General features: G+C 38.1%; 1 protein-coding gene across 1 annotated transcript in view; it reads left to right on the top strand.

Annotated features, from left to right (window-relative positions):
- The window catches only part of CEP162 (centrosomal protein 162), a gene marked incomplete at both ends in the record, with an annotated part of 89,049 nt that extends 83,267 nt beyond the window's left edge, over positions 1 to 5,782 (top strand). Inside the window, 1 exon segment of the mRNA XM_079716214.1 lies at positions 5,573 to 5,782. Coding sequence (XP_079572340.1) covers positions 5,573 to 5,782 — 210 coding nt within the window.
- Between the last annotated feature and the right edge of the window lie 9,408 nt (positions 5,783 to 15,190).

The raw sequence follows: 15,190 nt of genomic DNA, 5'->3' as shown, positions 1-15,190 counted from the left end.
AGAGAATTCAGCACCACCAAACCAGCCTTACAACAAATACTAAAGAAACTTATCTAGGCAGAAAAGAAAAGGCCCCAACTAGAAACAAGAAAATTACGAATGGGAAAGCTCACCACTAAAGGCAAATATAAGTAAAGGTAGGAAATCATCCACACACAAATATGATATCAGAACCAGCAGCTGTTGAGAAGAGGAGAGTACAAATTCAGGATATTAGAAATGTATTTGCAATTAAGAGACCAGCAACTTAAAACAATCTTGTATATATATATAGACCGCTATATCAAAACCTCATAGTAACTGCAAACCAAAAGTCTACAAAAGAAATTGAAGATGACACAACCCGATGGAAAGATATACCATGTTCTTGGATTGGAAGAATCAATACTGTCAAAATAACTATACTACCCAAGGTAATCTACAGATTCATTGCAATCCCTGTCAAATAAACGCATTATCAAAATGTGTTTTTCACAGAAGTAGAACGAAAACTTTTTAAATTTGTATGGAAACACAAAAGAGCTCAAATAGCCAAAGCAGTCTTGAGAAAGAAGAACAGACGTAGAGGAATCATGCTCCCTGACTTCAGACTATACAACAAAGCCACAGTCATCAAAACAATGTGGTACTGGCACAAAAACAGACATAGATCAATGGAACAGGATGGAGAGCCCAGAAATAAACCCACACACATGTGGTCAATTAATCTATGACAACGGAGGCAAGAATATACAATGGAAAAAAGAAAGTCTCTTCAATAAGTGGTGCTGGGAAAACTGGACAGCTACATGTAAAAGAATGAAATTAGACCATTCTCTAACACCATACACAAAAATAAACTCAAAATGAATTAAAGACCTAAATGTAAGACCAGATACTATAAACCTCTTAGAGGAAAACATAGGCAGAACACTCTTTGACATGAATTGCAGCAATGCCTTTTTCAGTCTGTCTCCTAGAATAATGGAAATAAAAACAAACATAAACAAATAGGACCTAATTAAACTTAAAAGCTTTTGCACAGCCAAGGAAACCATAAACAAAACAAAAAGACAACCCACAGAATGGGAGAAAATATTTTCAAACAAAGTGACTGGCAAGGGGTTAATCTCCAAAATATACAAACAGGTTATGCAGGTCTATATCAAAAAGAACACCAACAACCCAATAAAAAAAAAACGGCCAGAAGATCTAAATAGACAAAGAAGACATACAGATGGCCAAAAAGCACATGAAAAGATGCTCAACATGAGAAATGCCAATCAAAACTACAATGAGGTATCACCTCACATCAGTCAGGCCATCATCAAAAAGTCTATGAACAATAAATGCTGGGGAGGGTGTGGAGAAAAGGGGACAGGACCCTCCTACACTGTTGGTGGGAATGTAAATTGGTACAACCACTCTGGAGAACAGTATGGAGTTTCCTTAAAAAAACTAAAAATAGAGTTATCATATGACCCAGCAATCCTACTGCTGGGCATATATCCAGAGGAAACTGTAATTTGAAAAGATACATGCAGCCCAATGTTCATAGCAGCACTATTTACAATAGCCAAGACATGGAAGCAGCCTTAATCTCCATTGAGATTACATATATATATAGTAGAATATTACCCATAAAAAAGAACAAAATAATACCATTTGTAGCAACATGGATGGACCTAGAGATTATCAGACTAAGTGAAATGAGTCAGACAAAGACAATATCATATATCACTCATATGTGGAATCTAATTTTTTTTAAAAAAATGATACAAATAAACTTACTTACAAAACAGAAACAGACTCACAGATTGCAAAAAACAAACTTACGGTTACCAAAGGGGAAATGTGTTGGGGAGGGATAAATTAGGAGTTTGGGATTAACATATACACACTACTATATATAAAATAGATAACAACAAGGACCTACTGTATAGAACAGGGAACTCTACTCAATATTCTGTAATAACCTATATGGGAAAAGAATCTGAAAAAAAAAGAATGTATGTATAAATATATAAATGAATCACTTTGCTGTACACCTGAAACTAACACAACACTGTAAATCAACTATACTCCAATAAAGTTAAAAAAATAAAAAAGGAACAGTGAAGTCAAAAGGCTGCTCTAGCAGCACATACAGTGAAACCTTTGCATCTTCTAGTGGAGACTTATTTCCTAGATTAACAGTACAGATGCTTGTAAGAAGCTACAGGGTAATGTTTTTTGGTTTTGTGGGGTTTTTTCAGAATTGAAATTACAGAACAAATTTAATGCTTGTAGACTTGTGAAAGGGACCTTTTAAACCTGTGTTTTTCCTTTCTATTTGGAAGCTGCTCTCAGCTCTGAGTTCTATTATAGTGAATATGAGGGGAAGCCTTCATGACCCACCTACAACAAGGCATACTTATACTACCAATATTACCACTGTCAATGTATAGAAGATGACCGTATCAGGACATAATTATTTCCAAAAAGGCATATATTCCTTGTTTAAAAAAAAAATTAGCAAACCAAATTCAACAGCACATTAAAAGGATCGTACACCATGATCAAGTGAGATTCATTCCTGGGATGTAAGGGTGCTTTAGCATAAGTAAATCAATAAACGTGATACACCACATTAACTGAATGAAAGATAAAAATCATATGATCATCTCAATCAGTGTAGAAAGAACATTTGACAATATTAAACACTCATTCATGGTAAAAAAAAAAAAAAAAAGTCTTAACAGATTAGGTATAAAATGAATGTACCTCAACATAATAAAGGCCATAGATAACAAGACCACAGCTAACATCATACTCAGTGGTGAGAGGCTGGAAGCTTTTCTGCTAAGATCAGGAACAAGAAAAGAATGCTCACTCTCACCACTTTTATTCAGCATAGTACTAGAAGCCTTAGCCAGAGCAATCAGTGAAGAAAAATAAAGGCATCAGAATTGGAAAGGGTGAAATAAAATTGTCTCTGTGAATGACATTATTTTATATATAGAAAATCCTAAAGACTCCGCCTAAAAACCGCTGGTCAACAAATTCAGTAAAGTTGCAGGATACCAAAATCAGTATACAAAAATCAGTAATGTTTCTATATACTAGCAACAAATTATCCGAAAAACAAAACAATTCTATTTACAATAATATCAAAAACAATAAAATACTTGGAAATAAATTTATCTAAGGAGATAAAAGATCTGTACACTGATAACTATAAGACATTGATAAAAGAAATTGAAGAAGACACAAATAGAAAGGTATTCAATGTTCATGGATTAGAAGAATTGATATTGTTAAAATGTCCAAAGCCATCTATAGATTCACTACAATCCCTGTCAAGATTCCAATGGCATTTTTTACAGTAATAGAAAAAACAATCTGAAATTTGTATGGAACCACAAAAGACCACAAATAGCCAAAGCAATCCTAAGAAAGAACAAAGCTAGAAGCATCTCATTTCCTAATTTCAAACTATATTATACAAATACATAACTGTAGTAATCAAAACAGTATGGTCCTGGCATTAAAAATAGACACATAGACCAATGGAATCAAATCAAGAACCCAGAAATAAATCCATGCATACATATTTGATCAGGGAGCCAAGAATACTCTTTGGACAAAAGACAGTTTCTTCTATAAATGGTTGTGGGAAAATTTGATATTCACATGCAAAAGACTGAACCTAGACCCTTACCTTACACCACACACAAATATTAATCCTAAATGGATTAGAGACTTAAATGTAAGACCAGAAACCATAAAATTCCTAGAATAAAATATAGGGGGACCATTCCCTGACATGTCTTGGCATAGATCCTTTTTGGATATGACACCTGAAACACAAGCAGTGAAATAAACAATAAACAAATGGGACTACATCAAACTAAAAAAGCCTGCACAACCAAAGAAATAATCAACATGATGAAAAGGCAACCTATGAAGTGGGAGAAAATATTTGTAAACCACACATCTGATAAGGAGCTAATATCCAAAATATTCAAGGGACTCACACAGCTCAAGAGCAAAAAAAAAAAAAAAAAAAAAAAAAATTTAAAAATGGGCAAAGGACCTGAATAGACATTATTACAAAGAAGATATTTAAATGGCCAACAGCTACATCAAAAGGTGTTCAACATCACTAATCATTAGGGAAATGCAAGTCAAATCCACAGTGAGCTATATCAAAAAGAATGGCTATTATCAAAAACACAAAAGTAACAAGTATTGGTGAGGATGTGGAGAAAAAGGAACCCATGAGCACTGTTGGTGGGACTGTAAATTGGTGCAGCCAGTGCTCATTGAAGCATTATTTACATCAGCCAAGACATGGAAATAATGTTAAGTGTCCATCAGTGGGTGAATGGGTAAAGAAAATGTGATATATTATATATACATACAATGGAATGGTATTCAGCCATAAAAAAAAGGAAAACCTGCCACTTGCAACAACATGGATGGACCTTGAGGGCTTTATGGACCTTGAGGGCTTTATGCTAAGTCAGACAGAGAAATACAGATTCTATGTAATCTTACATGTGTAGTCTGAACAACCCCAAACACGCTGAAACAGAGATCAGATTGGCAGTTGCCAGAGGCAGGGTGAGGGGGAACTGGGGGAATTGGGGGAAGGTGGTCAGGAGGTTAAAACTTCCAGTACAAGATTTTGAAACTTACGTGAGGTGACAGATGTTAACTAAACTTACTGTGGTAGTCATTTCACAGCCTTTACGTACGTCATGTCACTACACTGTATACCTTAAACTTATACAGTGTTACGTTAGTTATGGCTAATGCCGTATTTCAATATATAATAGACATCCAAAATTTTCAAAATATAATGTTTAAAACTTAGAATTGAAAATTCGTATTTTGTATTCCGCTTAACTCAAGCATGTGTTTATACAGTATTTCTGAAATTCTTTTATTTTAGAATTATGAAGTTACTCTGTAGCCAGGCAGAATTATAAATAAATATTTTATTGGGCTTTCTTGGTGGCACAGTGGTTAAGAATCCACCTGCCAATGCAGGGGACACGGGTTCGAGCCCTTGTCCGGGAAGATCCCACATGCCGTGGAGCAACTAAGCCCATGCACCACAACTACTGAGCCTGCGCTCTAAAGCCCGCAAGCCACAACTACTGAGCCCACATGCCGCAACTAGAGAAAGCCCACGCACAGCAATGAAGACCCAATGCAGCCAAAAATTAAATTAAATTAAAAAAAATTCTTAAAAAAAACAAAAACAGCATTTTGGGGATGTTTAGATTCATTCCAAGGTATTGGATGCTTTAAATGGTACCCTTCCCCCCTCCCCCCACCATGGCTTAAAAGAAAAAGACTAAACTCCATAACTCCCTGTCAGAATTAGATATTAAAATTTCCACTTACTCTTCACTTACAAGCCTGTTTATTGACCCAGCGGGGCCCGTTAGGTAACGCTCCCCTCCCTCTGCCTCTGTCCCCTCTGATATATAGGTCACAGGTTTACCGTCATCAGCATTGTCCCACTTGAGCTCTTTGAGGCTATTAGAGGTTCTTCACCCACACTATGAACTCTAAAAGTAATACGGCATTTTTTAATTTGCAGATAATACAGCAGACACACCAAGTAGTAGAAACCGAGCAAAACAAAGAAATTGAGAAATGGAAAAGACTTGCACAGTTGAAGAATCGTGAGCTGGACAAGTTCCGCACAGAGTTAGACTCGATTTTGGATGTTCTCCGAGAGCTGCACCGGCAGGGGTTGGTCATGCCAGTTGCTTTGGCAGAAGAAGTGAACGCACCACAGTGTTACTAGAAACTCGCTTGTCATGTGACCTCACAGAAAGGCCTGAAGATGGACGGTGGATGGGGTCTCTGTCAGAAGGAGGCTTTTGAAAAAAGTGTTACACTATGTTGCCAGAACACAAAAGCAACATTTCAAAATACCCTTTACCAATTAGGAGGAAAAAAAAAAGAGCAGCATTAATGGTGTATTTTACTGAAAATCATTAACCAGTCACATTTTAAATAATTTATGAACAAGTCCCTTTTTGTCAGGTGACTGGAACTAGTGAGATTTATTGCAAAAGGTCTCGCTTTCGCGCTAGATATGCAAAGAAAACAAAGTTGCAAATACTTTGCCGTCATTGACTTAAGTGTGTATTCTTAATTCCTGGCCAGAAGAACAGCTCCTCTTTCCCACAGAGACACAGGGAGGAATGTGAGCACAGAGGCTCGGACAGTCACCAGAGTAGTGGCGCTTCCGTGATCATTTTGATGAGAGTTGTAACTTCTGTACAAGTAGATAGGGAGTGAATTCTCGTGTTCTCTCAGATTTCCATTCCTACCTCTAGGTGCCTCATTTTGCACCTGATAAAAAAGTGCAAAATATATTTCACAAGTAATATGGGAATTTGATTTATTCACTGTTTTAATCTTTCATGCTACACGTCTTAAATGTCAGTCCCTTTTTTGTAACTTTAAGGTTATAAACAGAATATAACATTTTTACTTTATTTAAAAAGTAAATATATGTTCACTAGAAAAAATTAAAAGCATGCATAAAGGTAGCCAGATTATTCTTCTGTTTTACAATTTCATTTCCAAAAGCAGATAGTGGGCATATAAGATAACTGGTAAGTTAAAGCTGTAGCTACTTTGTTTTCAAATGTTCTGGCCCAGTGCTGTCCAGTAGAAGGATCGTGTGAGCCACATGTAATTTTAAATTTTCTAGTAGCCACATTTAAACAGATAAAAAGAAACAAATGAAGTTATTTTGGGTAATTTATGTAATATATCTAAAATAACAATATAAAAATTGGGTTTTTACATTCTTTTTTTCATACCAAGTCCCCAAATTCTGGCAAGTTTTCCATTTATAGCACACCTCAGTTTGGACCAGCACATTCCAAGTGCTCAATAACTACATGCCAGCAAGTGCAGTTCTAGAATAATCATTACAAACTGAAATGCTTTATAAAGGACAGTTGAAATAAATCTTAGTGAAATTATAGGTAGCAAATGTGAAATGTGGAAATTAAAGGAATGCTATTAATGTCCAGAATTTTTAATGTCCTTTTCCTAAGAGGGTAGAAAGCATTAATTACAGTTGTTTTTTTATGTGAAAGAATTTTAAGTTATAATATAAACTATTTTGGTTATTATTTGAATGTGCTTTTGTCTATTTTTTTATCTGCAAACCTGCTAATTTATAACTACACCCCGCCCCCGTTTGTCTTTTTGACTATCCATGGGCCGTTCATTCTAAGCACAAGCATAGCTGATTCTGAAACACAAGAAGTACAGACATTAAACAGATTATCACTTACAGAGAAGGTACATCCTATTTTGATGAGGATTCCATATTCTGTTTTGGAATAAGCGGTGCACATGGCACAGCTTCAATTTTACTTACAGAGTAAAGGTCCATACGTACTATCAGAACTATTAGTTAGAACTAGAAACCTCGGGGACCATACCCCATCCCTTAGTTATTGCACTGAGGGTCTAGGATGAGAACACAGAAGGTGGACACATTTAGGCCATCTTGAAAAGGAAGGCTTTTATGAAGATTCAAACTCCAGAAATTATCAGTCCTCTTCTCCCACTTCCATCTCCCTCACAGTGTCGTAGGACACCTGCATCCACAGGCCTTCCCTTCAGGAACCTGGTCAAGATACGTGGTTGCTGCTCTCACCGCTGCTTTTGTGCAGAGAGATTTCTGATTGGATCTTTTTTGAGCCCACAATGTTCCATAACTAGTATCTACCCATCAACCCTCAGAAATCCAGGCTTTAGTATTAGGGTCCCATTGTATATTAGAAAAATCTTAAATTTGTGACTAAATGCCAAGAAGATGGAAACATCTATTCCTCTTTCCCACTCATACTTCCTAAGGGCTCTAACTGGGTAGGTCTAACATCTGCAGGCATGTTATATAACAGGTAAACTTGCTTGGAATTGGACACTTTGTAGTTACATAACTATTCAATGGCCTCCTACTTTGAAGAGCCCCTTAGCAATGGTTGGAAGAGTGAAGTTTGAAAGTTTTCTAATCCCTGTTATGGATAATTCTACTCTAGTATTTGAACCTGTTAATTATAGCCTTTTTCAGTTTCTATCGAAGAGTCTTTAAAGAAAAGCACATGTATTCCTTCTCAGCACCTGTCCAGCTTGGTAAGGGATTAGTTCCTAGCTCAAATTAACCTATTTCCTCCCCTCTAAACCAAAGTAAGTCCAGTTTTCTATCCAGGTTTGCTGAAAGCTTCCATCACCACGACTTAAATAGTGCAAACGGGGAAAAATGTTTTCCCACCAACACCTACTCTCTAGGATTGTTGTAAGAAATCAGTTTGAAGGGCACTATTAATCTCAGAAGAAAGGGGGAGAGGCACCAAGTTCCACTAGTAGAATAAAATGGGTTGTTAGTAAATTCAGTAACAAGAAACGAGACTTTGGAAAAGGGGCCAAAAATGGGGGGGTGGGGGTGATAATTGTGCCAGGTGTGCATCCTTGGAGCACAAAAGCGAAGAGGCAGGAACACGGCAGGAGTCTGGTCCAGTGGAGCTAGTCTCAGTAAGTTTGCCTGCCAATGGTCCCCACCTTAGGGTATTGATATTACAATGAGAAAGTCCTGATGCAGAGAACAGATCATAGAACTGTACATGGTCTGTGTAACTCCTTGGAGAGGGGTCTAGAAGGTACTTGGGGGAAGGATTTGTGAGGCAGGCAAAAGTGGAGTCATTAGAGAAGGACTTGACAGAAGGGTTAAGTTGAGCCTGCTCATTGGAGAAGCCTGAGTGGAATAAAGCATCTTGGTTTTTTTCTCCCACCAGCTCCAGGCAGTGTCAGCGATCAAAGATATTTGCATGCTCATGTCTTAACTGTTTTGCTCATTATCAAGCCCACGTGCAAGGAACCCTAATGAGATCAGGCAGGTGCTCACTCCCCTGGCTTCGGGTCAGAGCCTTCGTAGCAGCCTAGTCCCTCATACATAGCAGGGGCTTAATAAATGTATCACCTTCTCTTGTCCTTTGACCTCCATCTACATACAACCCTCTGCTCCCTCCAATCCCCAGAGATCACATCTACTCTCATACTCATGGTACAGCCACCACTACCCAGCAGGGTAACACTGCTGATCCCTACCTTTCATTTCTCCTGAGTGCCAGCCCCTGTTCCTAATTCCTGCCAGAATTACCCACTGTTCTCATAAAAGTCTGCATGTTTGAAACCAGCTGCCCACTCCCCTGATTTGCAGCATTCTCCAGTGAGTTCCAAACTCTAAGGCATTCTTGACCGTTTTCGTCAATCTGGGATGCTGTAACAAATTACCATAGATCGGGTGGCTTAGACAACGAATTCTGGAGGCTGAGATCAAGGTATCTGGGTGAGGGTTTGCTTCCTGGCTGTCTCATTGTATTCTCACATGGCAGAGAGGAGAGAGAAGCAAGATCTCTTGGGACCTTTATAAGGGCACTAATCCCATTTGGGAGGGCTCTCACGACCGCATTCACACTGGGGAATAGGTTTCAACAGATGAATTTTGAGGGGACACAAACATTCAGTCCATACCTTGAGTAACTTTTCCCAACATGGAGTCATCAAACCTGTAGCCAATTTCTTCAGAATAATGCTTATATCAATGTCCTTCTCCATTCCCATATCCACCAGCACTGAAACCCTGTCGTCACTCTACTCCTTATTTATCTGGTAGAGGTTTAATTGATTCCCCTGCTCCAGTGTTCTCCTCACTCCAAATAGTCCGCCAAACAGCACTGCCAGCTCTGCTTGAGCATTTCCCCTTCCCACTTCACTCTGTTGTTTTTTAGGTGTAAATGTCAGAATCCTTACCCTGGCCTCCCTCTCCATCAGACTTCTAATCTCTTACACAAATCCTCCCTATGTTACTACTATTTGTACTACTGTAATAGATTTCCACAAACTTAATGGCTTAAACCAGCACAGATTTATCACCTTACAGTTCTGGAGGTCAGAGGTCCAACACAGTTCTCACTGGGCTAAATTCCTTCCGGAGGCTCTAGGAGAGAATGTTTCCTTGCCGTTTCCAGTTTCCAGAGCCCACCCATATCCCTTGGCTTTTACCCTCCACTTCATCTTCACCGCCAGCAAGCTTGCATCTCTCTGAGCGTTCTTCTGCGGTTACATCCCCTTCTGACTCTAAAAGCATCTGGGAAGTGTTCTCTTTTAAGGACCCATGTGATTAGCTTGGGCCCACCTGGATAATCCAGGCTACTCTTCCCATGGCCTCCTCTCAGGATCCTCTTTTCCCATCACACTCAGGTATTATGTTGATGTGATGCTCACCTTGGGTAATGTTTCCTCTTGTGAGCAATGTAAGGGTTGAGACACTTAAGAATGGCTTTTTTGTTTTTCTCCCTTAGTCTTTCCACATTCATTACACCTGGTGAGATTATATGACTTCCGTTTATTTGCAGCCGAGCACTGATCTTTTTTAAAGGATCACATGTTTAAAAGGCTAATAGACAATTTATTAGAAGGTAAAAATCCTCTTAGATTTTTGTCCTAAAATATCTGTAGTCCCTTTTGCCGGGTACAGGAACATTTTCACAGTGGGCCACCTTGTGGAGGAGGGAGGGGCATTATTTTGCCCACCGCACTCCCCTCATTCACATCAATGTGCTGATCTTCTAACCGAGCCACCTATACTCCCACCTCGGCTCACTTCCTTCTCCTTTCCACTGGCCATCTCACTCCCACCACTTCCTTTGTTCACATCCATATCAGGATTTCATGATCAAATCTTCTCTAAATGGAACTTGTATCCTGCATCTAATGTCTGATCACTGTTCTCATTATATATGCACACAATCACACACATACATCCCCTACCCATCTCTTTATTTTCCTAGAATCTGCTACAGGAATCAGTTCCATAATGATGATATTGACAATGACTGCAGGGGCCTCTCAAGGACTCTGATAAAGAGGGAATCATTTTAAGGCTGCCACAGAAACAGGCTTAACTGCTATAGTGTTTAATGGAATCAACTAATAGTTCAGCATTTAAAAAATTTTTTATATCACTGTATTTAAGATTTTATTGTGAATTTTCTTTAGCCACTAACCAAGATTTTACTTTAGGACAAAACTCAAAGAGGATTTCTATCTTCCAACTAATTGTCTTCTAGCCTTTTAAACATGTGATCCTTTAAAAAATGATTAGTGCTGGGCGGCATATAAACAGGATTCATATGATCTCACCAGATGTAACGAATGTGGAAAGACTAAGGAAGAAAACAAAAAGCCATTCTTAAGTGTCTTGAACCTTACATTACTCACAGGAGAAAACATTACCCAAGGTAAGTGACACATCAACATAAGGCCTGAGCGTGATGGGAAAGCTGATTTCCGCAATCATACAGTATGCCGCTAATTTGTTAGGTGCTAAAACAATTTCCTCATTTTACTTGTTCCTAATAAGTATGGAACAGTTTAGGCTCTACAAAAAGCAGGCTAAACATTTTCCCCTGCTGCCGGATCTCTGGGTTGAATGTCCGCATAAGAAGGACATGATTATACTTCATACAGAAACTCTTCCTGGGATATAATAAGCTTTTAGAGGGCATAACTGCTGTTCCCCAGTGGAGGGCTAGAGTAGGTTTGGAGGGAACCATTAGAAATACAGTATGTCTGAGTTGAGGTACGGCTGCCCTGGCAGCCAAAGATATCATTGATATCTTTAAGGATAGACATTTTCCCAAAAGTTCAATGAGTGAGGGAGTTATGTGAACAATAAGTAGATTGTTAAGACACAGCTGCATGTAGTTAGCACCACAAGTCAATTATACTATGTTTTGATATTTGGAAAATAATTATCCCATTTTTCTTTGAAAGTGCAGTAGTAGTAATAGAAATGATAAAGAAAGAACCATCTTGGAGATAAACAATAGAATAAGCAATTCTAAATCTGTTGGATTCCTTGACAATATGCAGGAAATGAGCTAGATGCCTTCTGCAGACATCTGTTAATGCAGGGCTTACACCTGCAACGTAAAAAACTAGTTTTTTCAGCAGACAAAGGGAACAAAGTCAAGATTCCTGATCTTGAAAGGTTTACTATACGGCAGGAAAGATCAGAAACGTACATCTAGCCAAATATGAATAAATGCAATAAAAGTATTATGAAGTGTGAATGGAGCACAGAAGAAAGAGAAATTCCTTTCACCTGGGATCTGGAGAACCTTTTTTGGAAAAGAGATGGCCAAAGAAATGGGTGGAATTTTGGTAGAACAGGATGTAAGGAAGTGAATTTAAAAACTGATTCTAAAATTAATATAAAAATGCAAAAGATCCCAAGTACCCAGAACAACTTCGAATAAGAAAAATGAAGTTGGAGGACTTAGACTATCTGATTTTAAGACTTTTGAAGCTACAGTAATCAAGAAGTATGGTATTGGTGTAAAACTGGCAAATAAAATAATGGAACAGAATAGAATGTCCAGAACTAAACCAACACATATACGGACAACTGATTTTCAATAACGGTGCAAAGGCAAATCAGTGGAGAAAGGATCCTTCAACAAATAGTGCTGGAAGAATTAGATATCCATATGCAAAAAAAAAAAATGAACTTTGCTCCATGACTCACAGCATACACAAAAATTAACTCAAAATGGATTATAGATCTAAATAGAAAATCTAAAACTCTAAAACTTCTAGAAAAAAACTCATCAGATTAAACCTTTATGACTTGGGTTTGGCAAATATTTCTTTGCTATAATACCAAAAGTATGATCCACTTAAAAGAGAAATTGATATACTGAACTTTATCAAAATGAAGACAGTCTTCAAAACTCTTCAAAAACATTGTTAAGCAAATGAAAAGACAAGCCATAGATAGAAACTATTTGCAGATCGTATATCTGATAAAGAATTTATATCCAGAATAAAGGACTCCCAAAACTCAATAATGAAGCAAACTCCCCAATATGACAATGAGCCAGACTTGAAAACACACCTCACAAAGATATCCAGATGAATAATAAGCATATGAAAAGATGCTGAATGTCATTAGTCATTAGTGAAATGCAATCGAAAACCACAATGAGATACTACTACACACATACTAGAATGAATAAAATTAAAAAGACTGACCTTACATAGCATTGGCAAGGAAGTAGAGCAATAAGAATGCATATACATGGGCTTCCCTGGTGGCGCAGTGGTTGAGAGTCCGCCTGCCGATGCAGGGGACGCGGGTTCGTGCCCCGGTCTGGGAGGATCCCACATGCCGCGGAGCGGCTGGGCCCGTGAGCCATGGCCGTTGAGCCGGCGCGTCCGGAGCCTGTGCTCCGCAACGGGAGAGGCCACAACAGTGAGAGGCCCACATACCGCAAAAAAAAAAAAAAAAAAAAAAAAAAAAAAAAAAAAGAATGCATATACACTGTGAGGAATTTACAGTAATACACTAATTTTAGAAAACTGTTAAGCAGTTTCTTTAGAAAGGTAAACACCTTGTCGCAAAAAAAAAAAAAAAGGTAAACACCTATCTACCATACGACCCAGACATTCCTCTTCTAGGTGCTTTAGAAAATAAAAGCATATGTCCATACAAAGAATTGTAACCAAATATTCATTCCAGTTTTATTTACAGTAGCCAAGATGGTAAATAACCCAAATATCCATCAACAAATAAATGGATAAACCAATTAGGGTTTATCTAAACACTACTCACAATGAACTACTCAGCAATAACTCAGCACTAAACACTACTCAGCAAAAAAAATAATAATAATAAACTATTAATACACACAATATAGATGAACCTCAAAATAATTATGCTGAATGAAAGAAGTCAGACAAAATAGAATAGATACTGCATGAATCCATTCATACAAGTATCTTGAAAATGCAAACCAATATACAGTGATAGAAAGCAGATCAATGGTTTCCAGGGAAGAGATGTGGAGGGAGGGATTACAAAAGGGCAGGAGAAAACTTTTGTGTGTGATGGGTGTGTTCATTGTTTTGATTGTGGTGATGGTTTCTTGGAGAAACACTTAGGTCAAATGTATTAAATTGTGTACTTTAAAAGTGTTAAGGGCTTCCCTGGTGGCGCAGTGGTTGAGAGTCCGCCTGCCGATGCAGGGGACACGGGTTCGTGCCCCGGTCTGGGAAGATCCCACATGCCGCGGAGCGGCTGGGCCCGTGAGCCATGGCCGCTGAGCCTGCGCGTCCGGAGCCTGTGCTCCGCAAGGGGAGAGGCCACAACAGTGAGAGGCCCGCGAACCACAAAAAAAAAAAGAAAAAGAAAAAAAAAAAAAAAAAAAGTGTTAAAAATTATTTTGCCAAGTATACCCCAAAGCTATTTTAAGAAAAAGCAATTCAGTCCTGACCCACCTCAATGCCTGACTGGAGTGAGATGATAGCCCCTCATTCTGTCTGCCTAACAGGACGGGGCAGGGGAATTTCTCTCATGGAAGATAACATATGTAGCATCAATGGATTTTTCACTCACAATGTCTGCCAAGTAATAAAAAATTTCTAGACATGAGAAGTGTCAAGACTACATGATTGATAATATGAGAATAAGAAACATTAGACAATAGATGCAAACCCACAGATGATGTAAAGAGTTAAAAATAAAGACTATACAATAATTACTTTTAATATATTAAAGAAAATAGGGGAAATTATGGGAAAATAGATGACAGTATAAAGATGTTCACCAGAGAAATATACTGGCATCTATTTTTAAGAAAAATCAAACTTATACTCTATAACTGAAGCTTTCAGTTCTGGAAAACATGGCGAATTGAGCTGATTTGGATCTCTTTTAAGTAAAACTTTTAGTAATGCTGGATAAAATACAACAGCAACAAAAATAATATAGACCTAACTATGAAGGAGAGAGAAGTTCCTAGGTAACATATAAAGAGGACACTTAAAGCTAGAATGGCAAGTTTGTAAGCTGATACCACAACACTCTGGAGGGAAGGGGTTTTAATCTGCAGTGAATAGGGCTATAATGTCTATTTAGAAAAAAAAGGGTTCATACAAGATGTAGAGACTTCCTTTATAGAAACCTCCCTCATAAAAGTTATTGGATGAGCTGCCCCTTCATTGAAAGGGAGACTGAATGAACTCCACACACACACACACACACACACACACACACACACACACACACACACACAGGAAAGGGATGAAGAAACTGGTGCTTCCAGGGTCTCTAGGAAAA

Source organism: Hyperoodon ampullatus (assembly GCF_949752795.1).
Source record: "Hyperoodon ampullatus genome assembly, chromosome: 12".
NCBI lineage: Eukaryota > Metazoa > Chordata > Mammalia > Artiodactyla > Ziphiidae > Hyperoodon > Hyperoodon ampullatus.
Note: the sequence above shows the minus strand (reverse complement) of the source record. Positions and strands in the feature narration are given on the sequence as shown.